The 16,973-nt window shown below is 38.8% G+C and overlaps 1 protein-coding gene across 3 annotated transcripts in view; it reads left to right on the forward strand.

Annotated features, from left to right (window-relative positions):
• Micu3 (mitochondrial calcium uptake family, member 3) overlaps nt 1-13,729 on the forward strand; it is an 81,345-nt gene extending 67,616 nt beyond the window's left edge. For 2 of the 3 annotated variants that reach the window (XM_006509522.3, XM_017313013.2), the window contains exons 9-14: nt 484-584; nt 1,043-1,214; nt 3,779-3,887; nt 5,619-5,776; nt 7,056-7,124; nt 9,556-13,729. In XM_006509522.3, coding sequence (XP_006509585.1) covers nt 484-584; nt 1,043-1,214; nt 3,779-3,887; nt 5,619-5,776; nt 7,056-7,124 — 609 coding nt within the window. In that variant the 3' untranslated portion in view covers nt 9,556-13,729. The remainder of the gene's footprint in view (nt 1-483; nt 585-1,042; nt 1,215-3,778; nt 3,888-5,618; nt 5,777-7,055; nt 7,125-9,555) is intronic. The other variant, NM_030110.2, reaches the window with a different exon arrangement.
• The last annotated feature ends 3,244 nt before the right edge of the window (nt 13,730-16,973 follow it).

The following is a 16,973-nucleotide window of genomic DNA, read 5'->3' on the forward strand; positions in this document are numbered from 1 at the left end:
TAATTTTAGGTAGAATACTTTTAAACTATAACTGATGAACATTTTCAACAATAAAAATCAGTATTGCTCAAGTTTCTATTTTAAAATTTGAATATTTTAGTTATAGTTCCATCTATGATTATAGTCTTTGCTCTTCATTCTGATGCTTGTGCCTTTTCGTGCTTGGATTTGTTTTACACATAAAAGTGTTTCGCCTGCATATGTATATGCATACCATGTATGTGCCTATGCATGTGGAGATGAGGAGGAATAGGAGATGCCCTGGACCTGGAGGTGTGGGTGGTTTGGAGCCATCATGTGGATGCTGGGAACCAAAGCTGGGTCCTCGAGAACAGCAGGAAGTGCTCTTAAACAGCGATCCACCTCTCCAGCCTTTCCTGACTTATATTTTGATAAAGTTCTTGGAAGAATATTTAGTATGCTGTCTTGTTTTGGGCTTGTTTGGTTGGTATTTTGTTGCTAATTTTAAATTATGTTTTTAAGCGTGCTGATGACATCACAAGCTTAGTAGCAGATACTACACTTCTGGTACACTTTTTTGGAAAAAAAGGAAAAGCTGAGCTCAACTTTGAAGATTTTTATAGGTGAGCTAAATTTCTGTTTAAAATTATTAGACTGCTAAGGTCAGGTTGTCTTGGGAAATCATCAAATACAGTGAAACTGATACTCTGGTCTTAACAGAAAATATTCTATGTAGTGTACAGTGCCATTGCTGTCTGCCAGCATATTAATAATGATGCACAGCGTCTATAAGATAAAAATGAGTTCATATGCATTATTATATCATGTGTGTTTAGAAGAGATTCCTCAGTAGGTTCCTCAGTCATAATAAGCCGCAGTGAAAACGGCCAGTATCCTCTCCGCCCTACAAGATGCTGGCAACCATTTTGCAGGCAGGCAGGCTTAAACTCCGAGAGAAAGGCTACTCGTTCAGGTACCACAGTCACTGAGCAGTAATAATTAAATTATTTCCATATAACCTTTCCTAGGATGCTAAATGTCTGATCACTTATTGTGCTTATTTTTCTTTATTTTATCACAGATTTATGGACAATCTACAAACAGAAGTTCTAGAAATAGAATTTCTTTCCTACTCTAATGGAATGAATACTATCAGTGAAGAAGATTTTGCCCATATTCTCCTGCGGTATACTAATGTGGAAAATACATCAGTATTTTTAGAAAATGTGCGCTACAGTATATCTGAAGAAAAGGTGCTTAATCCTTTGTTTATTTTGTTATAGCCATTATCTTGAAACACTACTTAGTAAATGCCATTTTTTAATGACTTACTAAATAACTTTATTAATCTAACTCCTCTGTGAATTAAAACCTATGTTTGGATATATTATATTTAAGTATAGATCATTAGTCTTAGAAATACTTAAAAGTCTTTAAGGTTATTAAATTGGTTTGTTTTTTTTTTTAATTATGACTTTTGCTGTTTTTCAAGAGAATTCTGATCAGTTCTTCTGGTGTTTTGACTAGTACTAAATATGTAAAGCAGCTGTTATTGACATTATTTCTGTCACCCATTATTGATTTCTATAGCACCTCTAATAAAAGGTCACTTGGAGAGTGCCATTGATGAGTGAATGATCTTATCTACATTTGAAGAGGCTTTTCTGCAGCTTTTGGTGGTGTGAATGGTTAAGAACCCAAGACACATCCTTGTCTATTTGCTTGGTAGCAAATGTATTGTCAGCCCTTTTGAGCAGTTGCATTATCTGATGGTGTTTGAATGCTTCATTGCAACCAAATAGAACTGCTGTCACAAGTATCCCTTTAGGCCTGGGATGTTTGCCTTCTGTTTGTGTTTATGGAAGGATCAGGTTAAACTGTTGAAGAAAACTTGCAAATAGTTGGAGTTTGCTTAGAGAGGGTCCACTGTGACAATGTTAACAATTCTCAGACTCCCCTAAGGATCTGGGGGTGGGGAGGGGCTTGGTGCATTTGGCTATTAGTTTATATTACCTTTTAATCAAATGACTTATATCTGTTTTACTCACAAAGCTATATTTTCCTGACCAGCAGATAATTCCCTAGAAATAAAAACCATAATTATGCTATTTAAGCTACTATAGTATTACATAGGACTTTTAATCTGTCATGTTTTTCTAAATGGAAACTTGAAAAACTAGCTCAGAAGGTCAAATTGCAGGATGACTTTATAGAAAGTTTTCAGTTTTACAATTAACTTTTAATTTTTATATTTAAAATCATTCCAAAATTTTAAAATCTGAAGTTAAATTCAGCTTTTCTCTAAATTTAATTGTAGAAGTATCTCTACAATTATTCTCGTAGCAAACAATCACATCATCATGGATGCAGTGTGGTGATTGCTTGATCTGCATTCCCTCAGCAACTCTCAGAGCAACCTTGCAGGCATTGACATATTTCTTTTGAGAATGGAGATACTAACGACCTAAGTATCTCTCCCTTCTGTCCATCACTCATCCTTTTTCCCCCAGTAAAAGAAAAGGTGATATTTGAATGGCACTTAACATGTCTAAACTACTTTCATTTTCATTCATAGATATTAAATATTTATAAGCGTTATTATAAGAACAAATGATAAAGAGACAAGATAGGCAAATCTTTCTTTAGTAGGAATGTACACTGTTAGAAAGGCAAAATAAGTACAAAAAGAGATATTTTCAGATAAAGGCAAATGCTGTGGGCAGGACCAGGAAGGACTTGGAGACTGGAAAAGAAGGCTGCTGTATTGGAGAGTTCTTGAGACGCAGCTTTGAGCAGAGCCAGTATGCAATGACTATGCAGAGACCTGGATGAAGAGTGTTGTAGACAGAAGAGCCACAACGGATAGGGGCAGAGGAGGGGACAGGCTTAGGTTCTTTGAGAAAATGCTAAAGACATTTCATAAAAACCAGGAGAGTACTTGCTGATGAGAAGGGAGTAGTTGTGTGTGAGGTCTGATATAGCTCTATGGACAGAAAGAGACAGGGCTTAGGTTTCATTCTAATGGAGCTAGTAAGACTGATAGGAAGCTGTTGCCATGTTTAATTTTAAACTGGGGGCCTGGAAAAACCACCTGCCTAGTTAGTGCCCAGCACTGTTACCCATGATCCTCTTCCCTTACCCTGCTGTACTCAAAGCCAGGATATGAGAAGCTGGAACCGTGGGCCCTATGTTCTCTCCCTTTTTTCTGTATATTGAATTATTTCAATTTTGTTGATTGTATCCAAACTTGAGATATAGTATTTTTATTTCAAGTAATGTTCCTATTAACTGAAGTAGCACTTGGGGTAGAACCACAGCCTGTGAGCATTAACAGGCTGTTCTGAACAGGGCCCTTCATCCTCAGCGCCCTCTGCGCAGGGCCTCTCAGGGCCTTTTCCTGGAGTCCCTGCGCACCCCCTGCTGTCATGGCTGCATCTTCATGGCTGAACAAGATCAACTCAATGACAGTTAATGCGGACAATTAGATTTTTGTATTGTCATTGTAAACATGTTGATGGCCTGATGCTGAATCATGTGAAGGAATAAATATGCAGAGCAAATGTGTTTTTATGGGCCCTTATGGGTTTAATAAGAGAATTATCATAATCAGAACTTTCCCAGTCATTTTTATTAAAGCATGTAGCAGTGCTACCCAATAGAAATAAGTGTGCCTGAGTCCTAAGTTTTTCCAAAGACACCTGAAGTGCTTGCTTATGAAATATATTGTAGTTCTTAATGTTTCCTCTTACCAAATGTGTTAGACTTATTCTAATGTCTGTCAATACTAACTTTTCACAAATTTATTTTCCCAAAATAGGGCATCACATTTGATGAGTTCAGGTCATTCTTCCAGTTTCTGAACAACTTAGAAGACTTTGCAATAGCTCTCAACATGTATAACTTTGCAAGCCGCTCTATAGGACAAGGTAAGAGGTCGTCTTTCCAAAGGTCAAAAGGTCAGCATCAGAGCAGCCCCGCCTTGTTCCCAGAGGCTCTGGTAACAAGCTAGTGAGAGATGTTTGACTGTACCTCGGCTTGCCTGAAAGCCTGCTTTTATCGTTTCTGTGGGAAACCGAGTCTAAGGAATTTCTTGCTGGGTTTATATTTGGCCTTTCATGTTATGAGGAAAAACTAATAATATTTATTGTAAAAGGTGTAAGAAGAAACCTCATGACTACTAGGGACCATGAGGGAACCAATGTGTCCTCGTAGAAGCTGCAGCTGGCCATTCACCAGTTCCAGAAATTCTCATGATCTTTCCCAATCAGAAATACATGAGCCATTAGCTTACACTAACCAGTTTTTGAAATTGATTATATATTTTTTAAATTTACAAAAAAACACGTGTCATATAACTTCAAACATTGTTGTTCTTGGGACTGCCTCAGTCTTTGTTTGTGGGTTGGCTAAGAAGCCAAATCCTTCCAGGTTCTCTCCCTTACCACCCTGTCCTTACTGAAAGGACCCTGCTGTGTAAGGTCTGTTCATGTCTTTAAGGCAATTTCTCTGCCTTTGCCAGAATCTATTATGTTAAATTTCAGATTATAGTCTGGAGAATTTTTTTATGTTCAGCTTCTAGGGGAATGTGAAGCTGTACCTAATGTTGATGCCAGTTATTCCTCTCAGGAACAGAGAAGAGACAGGGCAGTGACCATGGGGGTGTGAGTTCAACTCCCAGCTGCAAAAGCACTCAGCGCCCACTCGGTGCATCTATTGTGTGGCCTCCCTTAGTCACTGGATAAGAGAAACCTAAGCATCTCCTCCTATCCATTCTTTCTCTAAGCTGTGTGTTCAAACACTGAAAGGCATGTCTCAACAAATGAAATCTAGATACTTAATATATAGTATATGTCATATATTTAATATCTTTAATATATAATGTATTCTTTCAAAAAATTAGCATCACTGTATTTGGTTCAGAGCAGAAGGTTGTTCTCTTGTTTTAAGAACTAGAAAACAGGAGAACTTCGTGTCACCTTTTCCCATGCTTAGAACACTATCCACGTGTCCTCTCCTTGCTTCTTCCCGTGCGCCTGCTAAGGGCTGTTGCAATAGACACCTAAGCAGCACCCCTTCACCAGCTCTTCCTAAAACTCAGAACGAAAGTCAAAACTGCTGTGGACAGCTTGTCCAGTTTCCCATTGTCTATAGGAGAGCACACAGGTTCCCAGCCCCACCATCTCCACAGCTCCTCCCTGGGTCCTGTCCTCTGAGAGCCACCTCTCTCCCTCACAGTGTGTGCTCCTTCAGGTGCGCTTATCCCCACGGCTGAAACCATCCATCCATCCATCCATCCATCCATCCATCCATCCATCTTTCAGAATTTATCACTCATCTCCAGATTCGCAGAGCACTTTACCACCATGTTTTGTATGATCCTTTGTAATGATGATTTCTGAAAATCCTGTCTCCCATCTGAACTGTTGGACTGATTTACCATAATAGTGTCTCTTCCTGAGGGTAGCTGCGCATTCAACGTTCCTTGGTAAGAGTGTAGTATTAACCCCGTAACTACAGTGTCGTCTTTTTCCCTGAATGAAAGTCATCTGCGGTAAACCATCATGGCTCATGCTTACACTTTTTACAACCTTTGCAATAATTAGCATCTTGTACTAAAAGAAAAATACTGCTTTTTCTTTTTCATGACCTTTATCTAGATGAATTTAAACGTGCTGTATACGTAGCTACTGGACTGAAACTTTCACCACATTTGGTGAACACTGTCTTCAAGATTTTTGATGTTGACAAAGATGACCAATTAAGTTATAAAGAATTTATTGGAATTATGAAAGACAGACTCCATAGAGGGTTCCGGGTAAGCCTGCAGATTTCAAACCTCTTGATAATTTGTTTTTAAATCTGAGTTCAGAAAAAGTTTGTGTGAAATTTTAAGACTATAAACATGGAATGCTTTTAAAAAAAAAACTTTGTAGAGCCCTTAATCTGCTTTCAAAAAAGTGTGAGGTGATAAAAGATAAATTTTTAAAATATATTAATAAATTTCATTGTTTAATTCATTCCTATGTTCAGTTAGGGAGTGTCTTTATCGCTATGTGGGGGGATGGTATGCTGGTTTGGTTTGGTTTTTTTCCATAGTCTTCCCATTAGCTTTTAGACTCGCTAGTAAACATCCCTGCTCCTCCCTACACATCGGATGCTCACTGTAGGGAACGGAGGCTTGAAGTCACTGCAGTCAGTTTTGTTCCTGTACTATTTTTATAATCGACATACTAAAAAGTCACAGAAGTTCACTTGTCCTTTTCTCAAAATTATTTTTTTAATTTCTATTATAATGTGGCTTACTAATTATTTACATATCTAACATATTTAGTGGATATTCCAGAAACGTAAGAGGAAAAAAAATCCTTTTAAAATTAACAGCTGCTATAGTCAGGGATAAACACTTGCAGTAGAAAAATCCATATATAGAAAAAAATATCATCTTAGTCATTGAAATTCAAAGATTTGTTGAAGGACTTTGCCCAAGCTGTCTTGAAAAAGCTGCTGTTGTACTTAAGTGCCACCTAGTGGACACTAGAGACACTCATAAGGACAGATGTAAGAAATAAGAAAGCTAAGGTTCTTGTGACCCATGCTGTAAGCCTTTGGCACGGTTTTCCCTCTGAAGCAGTGACTCTCACTTGTGTTCACCTCTCCATGTGCGCCTGCGCTTCTGTCATGGTTTCCTTGTGTTTACACACATTCTTACAAATGTTTAAGGGGCAGATACACTCATTGCATGTTTTTATGGGATACAGAGTAGAATCTTGTTACATAAATACTTTGTGGAGTGATAATCTAATTAATGTAATCTCATACTTGCTTGTAGTGCGAGCCATTTGATTCTATTTCTAAGCAGGTCTGAAATGCACATGGTTGTTAGCTTTGGTCACCATTCTGTGACCATCTTGAGAAGGGATTTCTCTTGTGTGACTAGAACACTGTGTCTTTTTGTTTACTTGTTCTTGTGTCTACCAACCCTCCCCACCTCTGGTAACTAACTTCATGCTGTTTGCACAAGTTTGCTTATAGTCAACATATAAATTAAATAATGCTGTAATACATTTGGACATTTGTAATCCTTTATTCAACAGGGTTATAAAACAGTCCAGAAGTATCCGACCTTCAAATCCTGCCTGAAAAAGGAACTTCACAGCAGATAAGTATGTTAGCTTAGGTTTATCCTAATTGTTTCAGTAACTATAAATAACCACCATTATTTTTTATAATGTCTAGACAATAGCTGGGAAGGGGTCGGGGTTAGATCGTAATGGTAGAACACATGTTCAGTCCTGTGTACCATAAGAAAAGAGAACAACTGATAGAAATCTAATTATCACCTGCAATTTGTAAAGACAAATGAAGGTGTTATATACTTTAAAAACTGTATGGTAAGGAGCTGAGGCCATGGCTCGGTTGGAAGGATGCTCAGCCAGCACGCATGAGGCCCCGTGCTCTGTCCCCAGAACCATGTAAAGCAGGGCTGGTAGGCAGTGCATTCCCTTTCCCAGCAGCTGAGACGGAAGCCCAAGGCCATGCTCAGTACCATAGCCATTTCCAGGCCACACTGGGCACAGATAAACTCTCTCAAAGGAAAAAGGAAGGAAGAAGTTGTTTGTTAAATGTGTAGTTCCATTCCTGTGCAGGTACAGTGTAATAAATCTAAGCTGTACTTTGTAACATAACCTGTAGCACCTACGGAACATGTGTCACTGCTTTGGAGGAGCATGCTTCTAAATGGTGGCCACAAAAATGGCAGCTTTACTGTTAACGAGTTTAGGTGCATGACAGTATCACGACAGTATACTGAGCATCCCGCTTCGTCCTCACACAGAGATATGTTTCTCACCCTTGCCTGCATTGTTGAGGCTCAATCCTACAGCCTGGGGCATGTGCGGCTGCCGCTTTACCAATGGTTTACATCCCTAGCTCTTGATCTTTGTGGTTTCCAACTCAGGAGTCTCTTGCTTCTCTCTGCAGAGTACAGGGATTATAAGCCTCAGCAACCATGCCCCGTTCTAGATTGACAACTCAGTTAACAACAAAAAGAGTCAAGAATTAGAAAGTGATCTCTCAGGGCAACTTGCTAGTGAGTGACAAACCATGATTTGAGCTCCCCTTGTTCTTATGGTCAAATTATTTTTTTACTTAATATGTTATCACCCTTCATTGCAGTAACTGAGGATGAATCAGGAAGTCTGTCCTGTTTTTGTTTGAATCAAAGAAATATTTAAAACATATTAATCTCCAGAAAGATTAGTTTTGTTTTTTTTTAACATCAATAATAACTATATCCTGTTGGTCGGCTATGTTAGATTCCTATGATGGAGGTTTTGTTGCTTATTTTAGATGAGTATATGTTCTTATGTATATGTCTTACTAGTTCTCTCAAGTTTGAGGCATTTTATCCGTTCCCTAGAGTGGTTTGTAAAAAGAACAGTTTCTTAGAATCTTTATATTTCCTGTGGCTATGATAGACTACTTTGGCAAAAGCAACTTAAGGGAGAAAGGCTTTATTCTGGCTTGCAGTCTAAGGGAACACAGTCTGTCCTGGCAGGAGAAGCAGCTGCTCACACCTCATCATAGTCGGGAAGCAAAGGGCAGTCACTGCCTCCTGCCACTTACGTCCCTGGCCCCGTTCACACTGTTCACAATCCCAGCCAGAGAGCGGTGAATCACTCACCTCACACTATACAACCACTGTACCTCCCACAAGCATTTCCAGAGGCCTGTCCCCCAGGTGACTATAGCTCCTGTCAAGATGACAACACTAACCAGCCATCACACTTTGTCAACTCTGAGACGTGTAAAAGAAATATGTATCGGCTTTCGGAATGCTACTGTTTGTTTTTATCTTTCTAAAAAGAACCTGCAGTGTCAGCATTTTGTGAAGTAGCTTTGAAGTCTCACATTATGTGGAATCCACATTGGAAAGCTGTGGTTTAAAATACTGAGAGAAGAGCAGGCTTATTTATCTGTTTGGGTAACTGTTGGGATTCAGCTACCTAGGATCTTCCATACTTGTATTCTGAGAAGCTGTGTGCTGCCTTACAGAACCAGACCAATGCACTGAAAAAGCAGTGCCATCCCTGAACATAGTGTCTAACTCTGCTTGTAATAGCTTCGCACCAACACTGATTGTCCATATAATAGACCATATGGCATAGAACCATAGCTTAAAGTGATTGCCTAAATCTATACCTCTCTGAAACTGAGTGTCAAAGGAGTTTCTTAGCAAACTATGAACCCAGGCCACTGAGATGTCTTAGTAGATAAATGTTACTTGCCACAAAACCTCAACCTGTATCCTCATGATGGAATTGATCATGGACTCCCACATGCAACCATGGCACATTCACATTCTACCTCCATGCACAAATAGAAACAAACAGATAAATACAGTGTTTAAAAAGCTATGCACTTTTAAACTAAAGTTTTTTAAATACTTGATTCTTTTGTTTTATATGTATGTCGTTAATTAAATGCCTGACTGCTTCATATCATTTCTGTGAAAGTTTAAATTAATATAATTACCTTGACTTACATAAATATTGCTTTGGTGTTAAATGTGTGTGTGTTTTTTTTTTTAACTAGATCGTCCTAAACAAGAATTGAAGGATTATGTCCTATGTGACCAGGCAAGGAGCAAGATTTTGAGTGGATCCAAATGTAAGGTCAGAGCACGCAGAAAATGAAGGGAACGTGAAATGCTATGAAATTTACATTTTTTTCCTTGAATGGAGTTTGTCAGCGTCCAACAGGAAAACTGCATCTTCTAATTACAAGCATTAGCTGGCGTTGAGCCTGGGCACCACCAGAGAAAACTTGCTGCAAACACTAAATCAGCCGAGCTTTCAGAGCAGTGACCGGCTGCTCTGAACTTCTTCATTCCCTACACCTCGGTAGTCCCAATGACTGTCTAGTCTCATATTTAGATTATTTATTTATTAGAAATGTCCTTTATTTCAGAATAATTTATGAATGATAGAATATAGATGGAAACACATTTTCTTCAGGTTTGCACTGTGAGCGTGTTTTCATACAGTGAATATTGCTTCAGATTTGTCCTGGGCCCTTAAATTGTTAGTCTCTGTTATTTATCTTGTATTTAATTATACTGAAGAAATTTCAGAAAACAAGTGAAAATTTACTAAGCAATAGGATGGTTTACATTGTACTTTCAACTTTTAAAAGTACTTATGTAATATATGTTGTTGGATTTATGTAAATTTTTGTTTGTTTTTGCTGTTCTTTGTGTTTTGTTTTTGTACCAAAGCCAACAGAGATTCAGTTATTTTATTTTAACAGAAAATTAGAATTTTTTTTTTTTTTTTTTTTTTTTTACGAAAACACAGCAGTCATGTACTGATGTTAGTAACCACCACCCTGGGATTTCTAGTCGCAGGTGTGACATATGGAACTAAGAACTGTAACATGGGCTATTTAATATATGTCTATAGCGTCAGAACTAATGTAAATGGCCTAGAAGGTTGATGTATATTTATTTAATAGATAGGAGATAATGTTTTGTTTCTTGAAAAAAAGGACCACGTTCAAAATTGATCCAATCAGTCAGTAGTGATGAATCATTGGTATGTAATCCATTACATCAAAATAATGTGTCTTAAAAGAGAAAATAAAACTTTCTCTTGAAAACCCCACTTGAGAGACTGGCCAGCATGGGTCACCTCAAAGTCTGCCTGGCTGTTGTGCAAACTCAAGCCATCTTGGCAACTTAGAAGAACCCTGCCAAAGATAAAAACCACTGGGAAAGTACGTAGCTTAGTGCAGAGGGTTTGCCTGCCGTGCATGAGGCCTTAGGTTTAATTCCCAACTCTGAAAAAGAAAGGGAAGGCAAGAGAGGGGAAGGGAAGGGAAAGAAAGAAGTAGAAAAAGAAAAAGAGGAATCCTAGATTTTTATGTTGAAAAATAATTTTAGAATATTTAATAGAACTTTGGCTACCTGATAAAATTGGTTTATACAAAGGTACTATAAAATACTGCAATGAGTTTAATACATCTATGTATTGCATGTCAAAAGATTAATAGATTCGTTTATCTTCTTTTGTAAGAAGCACGTAGTACACACTGCATACACTCCAACCATTACTTTGCTTTTGCATAGGAAAATAGGAAACACTGGCTTTAAGTTATTGAATGTGAAATTGATCTGTATCAGCCTATTTGTAAACTGTTATTTTGGTGTTATTATTATTGATTATGTTTTCTAGACCTTTCCACATTGTTCATCTGATATTATTTATTGCACCAATAAAGAAATAGAAATGTGCAAATGCAGCCGAGTTATACTTACCCAATTTCACCTGCTTTGAAACTTTTGTCATCGATGGCTAGAGAGAGATAGCTACCTACACATTTATCATGTCTTAGGCCTAGATTGTTCTTGGTGTGTAGAATAATTGAAAAAATACAAATTAATCTTTGTCCACTACTTATATTATCGCACATACATGGAAACAAGGTTTCCATTGTTAATATGGATTAAAAATTAAATAACCTATTTAAAGATCCATTATAAATATGTCAGTGTCCCAAGAAAATAGCATAATATAGTCACACTAGTCCTTTTTTTTTCTTTTTGTATTTGATTTATTTATTTATTTTTAAATTAGATATTTTCTTTATTTATTACCAGGAGACTAATCACACTAGTCCTTATTGCTTTATTGTGAATGGGTTTGTTTATAAGGTGGCAAGATAATGTAAAAATGAGAGTAAATAAGATACGCTGACGAGTTAATATGGTGAGAGAACAGTGAACGACTGTGGCTTCCCTCATGTCACTTGTAACCCTTTCTGCCGATACAGTGGGGCAGAGATAACTCACTGGCGCTGGCTACGTCACCTGAAATGGGTTTGAATGTTTGCAAATAACACTGATAGAGCTGACTCCTGAGAGGCTCTCCTAGATCCTGAAAAACACAGAGTCGGATGCTCGCAGCCAACCATTGAACTAAGCACGGGGTCCCCAGTGGAGGAGTTGGAGAAAGGACTGAAGGAGCTGAAGGGTCTGCAGCCCCATAGGAAGAACAATAATATCAACCAACCAGTACCCCTAGAGCTCCCAGGGACTAAACCACCAAGCAATGAGTACACATGGGGGGGCCCATGGTTCCAGCTGCATATGGAGCAGAGGATGGCCTTGTCAGGCATCAATGGGAGGAGAGGCCCTTGGTCCTGTGAAGGCTCAGTGCCCCAGTGTATGGGAATGCCAGGACAGGGAGGTGTAGGGGGGTGGGCGGGGGAGTACCCTCATAGAAGCAGGGGGAAGGGAATGAAATAGAGGGATTCTAGAGGGGAAATTGGGAAAGGGGATAATATTTGAAATGTAAATAAATAAAATATCCAAAAAAAAGTTACTATGAAATTCATCTTTCAAGGATAATTTTGTCCACTTAGTGAAGGACAAGAAGTTAGTAGAAAAAAAAACAAAAACAAAAGACAAAACAAAAAAAAAAAAAGCAAGCACATGGAATAGGAATCTGAATGGGGAGAGATTTTTTTTAATTGAGACTAAGTAATAGGAAGAATAATTTTAAATGCATGTACATAAAGGTAAGATGATACTGTGTGTTTTCCTGTGAGTTCCAGATGGCAGACATGGTTTTAATGAGAATGTGGTGTGGTTTGCTGTCCTTCGCCAGTGCTGGGGAAGCTTGTCTGAATAACACAAAATTGTTACCTCAGCCTTTATCTCTGGATCACAGTATCCTGTTGTATATTCTTATAATTTATAATTTTAATATGCCCGTAAGTTCAGTGAAATGGTATGTAATGGAAAAAGTAGCAAACTCATTTATGGTGTTGATGTGAAATTACCTACAAGACATTTATATGAGAACACTGTAGGGTTTAAAATGTCTACTGAGCTACAGTTGTACTCCAAATATATTTTAATTACCTAGTACTGCATTGCAATTGAATTCATTATTCAGTGCTTCTCAACCTGTGAATTGTGACCCCTTTGAGTTTTGAAAAACCCTTTCACAGGGGTGGCCTAAGACCATTGAAAACACATACATTTACATTATGATCCATAACAGTAGCAGAATTACAATTATGAAGTAACAACAAAAGTAATTTTGTGGTTAGGGGGTCACCACAGCATAAGGAACTGTGTTAAAAGGTTGCAACATTAGGAAGGCTGAGAACCACTGCACTATATGTGTATACTTTAAAAGGCAAAGAGCTATAAAGTTTCATTTTTAGTCAAAATTAATAACTTTCTCCATTTCAATTTGCTAAAATGTTCATATATCTAATTTACCTGTCACTAATTCGTTAAGATTCATCTCTAAAACTGTGCATTGTTAATGAATTTGAACACATCTGACTGTACTAAAGCCCTTTATTATTCTGAAAAATCCCTGCAGATGGTTTTCATCTCACTGACCCATCATCACTCGTGGCCCCACTCCCTGGAATAGAGATGGCGTTCTGGGGCCTCCATCCCCAGCACAGCCTCTGTACCTTTCTCTTTCTGGAGTGAGAGTGCCCTGTAGCCCCTGAAGGAAGTTGCATAGTGAGTGAATTATTTAGCTCTGTGCCTTGAACGGTTGGGCAATAGTCCACGCAGAGACAGCTCTGCCTCCAAATTGTGAAAGCATTGTCCCATTGCGTTCTCAACAAGTTTGATGTCATTATGAGGCCTCACTGTTTTCCTTCCCTCCTGGAAGCTGCTGTCTTTGCTAATTCTGGTTCTGTAAGGTTTCTCCTTGCTGTGCCTCAATACAGGTTTTGTATCCATTGCTGGTGCTGTGTCTTGCACTCCATTACTTACGTCTAATTGTCTGATTTCAGTGTCTTTGGCATTTTCTCCTACTTCTTTTACTGCCTCGTTGTGTTTTGTGTGTTTGGGTATGCCTCTCACATTACAGGTTTTTGTCCAAATTCTGATGGTACTTTGCTGTACACTCGTATTTCACAGCACGTTGGAATCTGTGTGGATGGGATGAGCCTTTAATGGATGCATCCCACTCTCTGCTCTCCTGGCCAGCCTGTTTGCCTATAAAGCCCCTTCCTGTTAGCACTGACAGACCCTTTCTCTGGCTGCTAGAATTCTGCCAAGTAGTTCAAAGCTTCATTTCTATTTTGCTCAGAGCTGAATACAAAAATATCTTGACTCCCCCTTTCTTTCTCTGAGCTCTTCCATCTGTGCATAGTCTCCTTTAGAAACGTTGAAGCATTTCCTGCCAGCATATGATAGGAGAAGAGAGAAGGCAAGACCCTGAAATCCAAATGGTTCTGAAATAGTGCTCCGGCCAGCCATACTATACAGAGCAAGCTTGGGGAACTCAGCTGTGGGACCCACCTCCTTCAGAGTTCTCCCCGATTACAGGCAATTTGCATTCTTTGGAGCTAAGTTAGTTATCTATTGCCCATTTCGGAATATTTTTTTTTAAATCCTTTTCCATGTTTCTTGTCCATGACAAAGAAATCTTTACTTTAAAAAAAATGTATTTTTATTGTTATTTTAGTATCGTTTCAAGGAATAGCAGAAACGTGTGTTCCAGACAACATATAGTATTTAAACTAATATGTGTTCAGAATATATCTGGAAATATACATAAGAAACTTAAAAATGGTTGCCATTGAAGATTGGGAATTTTGTTATGTTTTTATGTTTATATTATTAAGCCACTGCTGAACAGTGTTTAATATTTTTAACACAACTGCATTTATGTTTTTGAAAGGTTTATTATTTTATCTTATATGTATGATGTTTACCTATAAGTCCGTGTGTCACCTCATGTGCTTCTGATGCCCTGAAAGTCTAGAAAGTAGAGTCAGACCCTCGGGTACCGGAGTTAGAATTAGTTGTGCTTCTCCAAGTGGATGCTCAGAGCCAATCGTGTGTCCTCTGCAAGAGCGCCAGCTGCTCTTAAACACAGCCTCACCTCTCCAGCCTCATATTGACTTCAAGGATCTTTAAAGTGTGGCTCATATTTTGATTATGTGTATATGGGGGAGGGGGTACCCACAAAGTCCTGAAAAAGGCAGCAGATAGTGTGTAGTTGGAGCTACACAGTTATGAGCCATACAGCACTAGTGCTGAGAACTGACCCTAGGTGCTCTGTAAGAGCAACACTTGATCTTTCTTAATCACTTCATTATCCACCAAGACAAGCAGACTCTTCAAAGTTTAGGATCTCAGCTCGATAAATATTTGTAATCACATTTCTTTGTAAGACACTAAGCTTAATGACAACTGTACTTCAGCATGGTGTTTCTGAGGGAATATTTCTAAGCAACAGCTTGACTCCAGCAGGTAGAGGAAGCAGGTAGCTTAAACAGATTACTATGATAGCAGGTTTTAGGGCAGGTAAAATGAGAGTTTAGGCCTGAGTGGAAGACAATGAAAACATCTACTTCATGCTGCTTATTGCTCTACGTGTACTGTGTGAGTTAAAAGTTCACGCTGAAACCTAAAGGTAAGTGCTGTGAAATCTATCCTCTTCCATGTCATCGCTCTGTGCTGAGAAGTTCTCAAGAAAGCGGGTATCTTATATACCGCTTGTGCCGTAATATTTAATTACAGTGAGTGTACAGAAGATTAGCTGTCTGAAAGATCCTTTTGAAATCAGATTGCACATCAAACCTGCTTTGTGCCCGCTAAGCAAGTACATTTCAGAAAGAGGAGAAGGTGATGTCAAGACTTATTGCAAAACCAACAAATAAAAGAGTGGGCTTTGCCAGTTGTTCAGCCTGTAAAAGCATAGCCCCAAATGTCAGCCCTCATTTGTCATGTGCGTTTCTGAAATGTACCGCAGCTCAGCCCATGCAAAGTATTCTTTAGCTTATTATTGCACTGAGAAATAAATTAGGAAACAAACCAATGCTAGATAGGTTATGCCAACACTTCAGTTTTCTCTGCTTCTGATACTCACATTGCTGGCCAGAAAGTTAACATGTGCGGTTTTGCTCCCAAGCACGTGGCAGCTTCAGAAACTAAACGTAGTTTCTATCCACAGTCGGTAGACCGCAACTGCATCATGGTGTGTCCCAGTGGTTATAGTGTCCAGGGATACCCTCCACCCCCGTTCAAAAACAAACAAACAAACAAAAAAAAAAGGCAAAAAGTACGTTTTAAAAATCTGAGAGCTGAGTTCCAGGTAGCTCAGAGCCTGAACTGGAGCGGCTGTAAGCACGCGGGGACAAGACAGGCAGAAGAGAGCCTTCGCCAGTACAAGAGTTGAGTGGAACTCGAACAGTAGTGAGCCTGCAAGCTGGGGGTATGGAGGAGCAGTTTGCTCTGAACCCACGGTTTTATAGTAATAATATGAAAATAATGTGCTTGAAGTAGCAATAAGTCTCCTCTGGATTAGAAATCTTCAGGGGTCCTGAGATAAGTATGCACAAGGCCCTATATGTGCCTTATGCACACACACAACAGGCTGAAGCAGAAAACAACATTTAGGAGATTTTCATAGATTACAGACAACTCTGTGTGTGTGTGTGTGTGTGTGTGTGTGTGTGTGTGTGTGTGTGTGTGTGTGTGCGCGCGTGCGTGCGTGCACCTATAAGTGTTGCTGGATATTAAAACAAGGGCTCACACTTGCTAGACAAGTACTCTACAACTGGGCTATATTCCTTTCCACATAACTTTTTTTTTATTAATTAATTAATTTATTTATTTATTATATGTGTGTACACTGTAGCTATCTTTAGACACCCCAGAAGAGGGCATCAGATATCATTATGGATGGTTGTGAGCCACCATGTGGTTGCTGGGATTTGAGCTCAGGATCTTTGGAAGAGCAGTGAGTGCTCTTAACCACTGAGCCATCTCACCAGCCCTCCACATAACTTTTTTTAAAAAGATTCTTATGTTGATTTTATGTGTATGGTATTTTGCCTGTAAATTCTTGCAGTTCCTGTGAAGCTGGAAAAGGGCATAAAATCCTCTGGAACGAGGGTTCAAAGGTCATTAGCTGCCCTGTAGGTGCTGGGAACCAAACCCTGGGAAACCGGCAAGAACTCTCACTGCTGAG

Source organism: Mus musculus, chromosome 8 (genome assembly GCF_000001635.26).
Source record: "Mus musculus strain C57BL/6J chromosome 8, GRCm38.p6 C57BL/6J".
NCBI classification, from domain to species: Eukaryota; Metazoa; Chordata; class Mammalia; order Rodentia; family Muridae; genus Mus; species Mus musculus.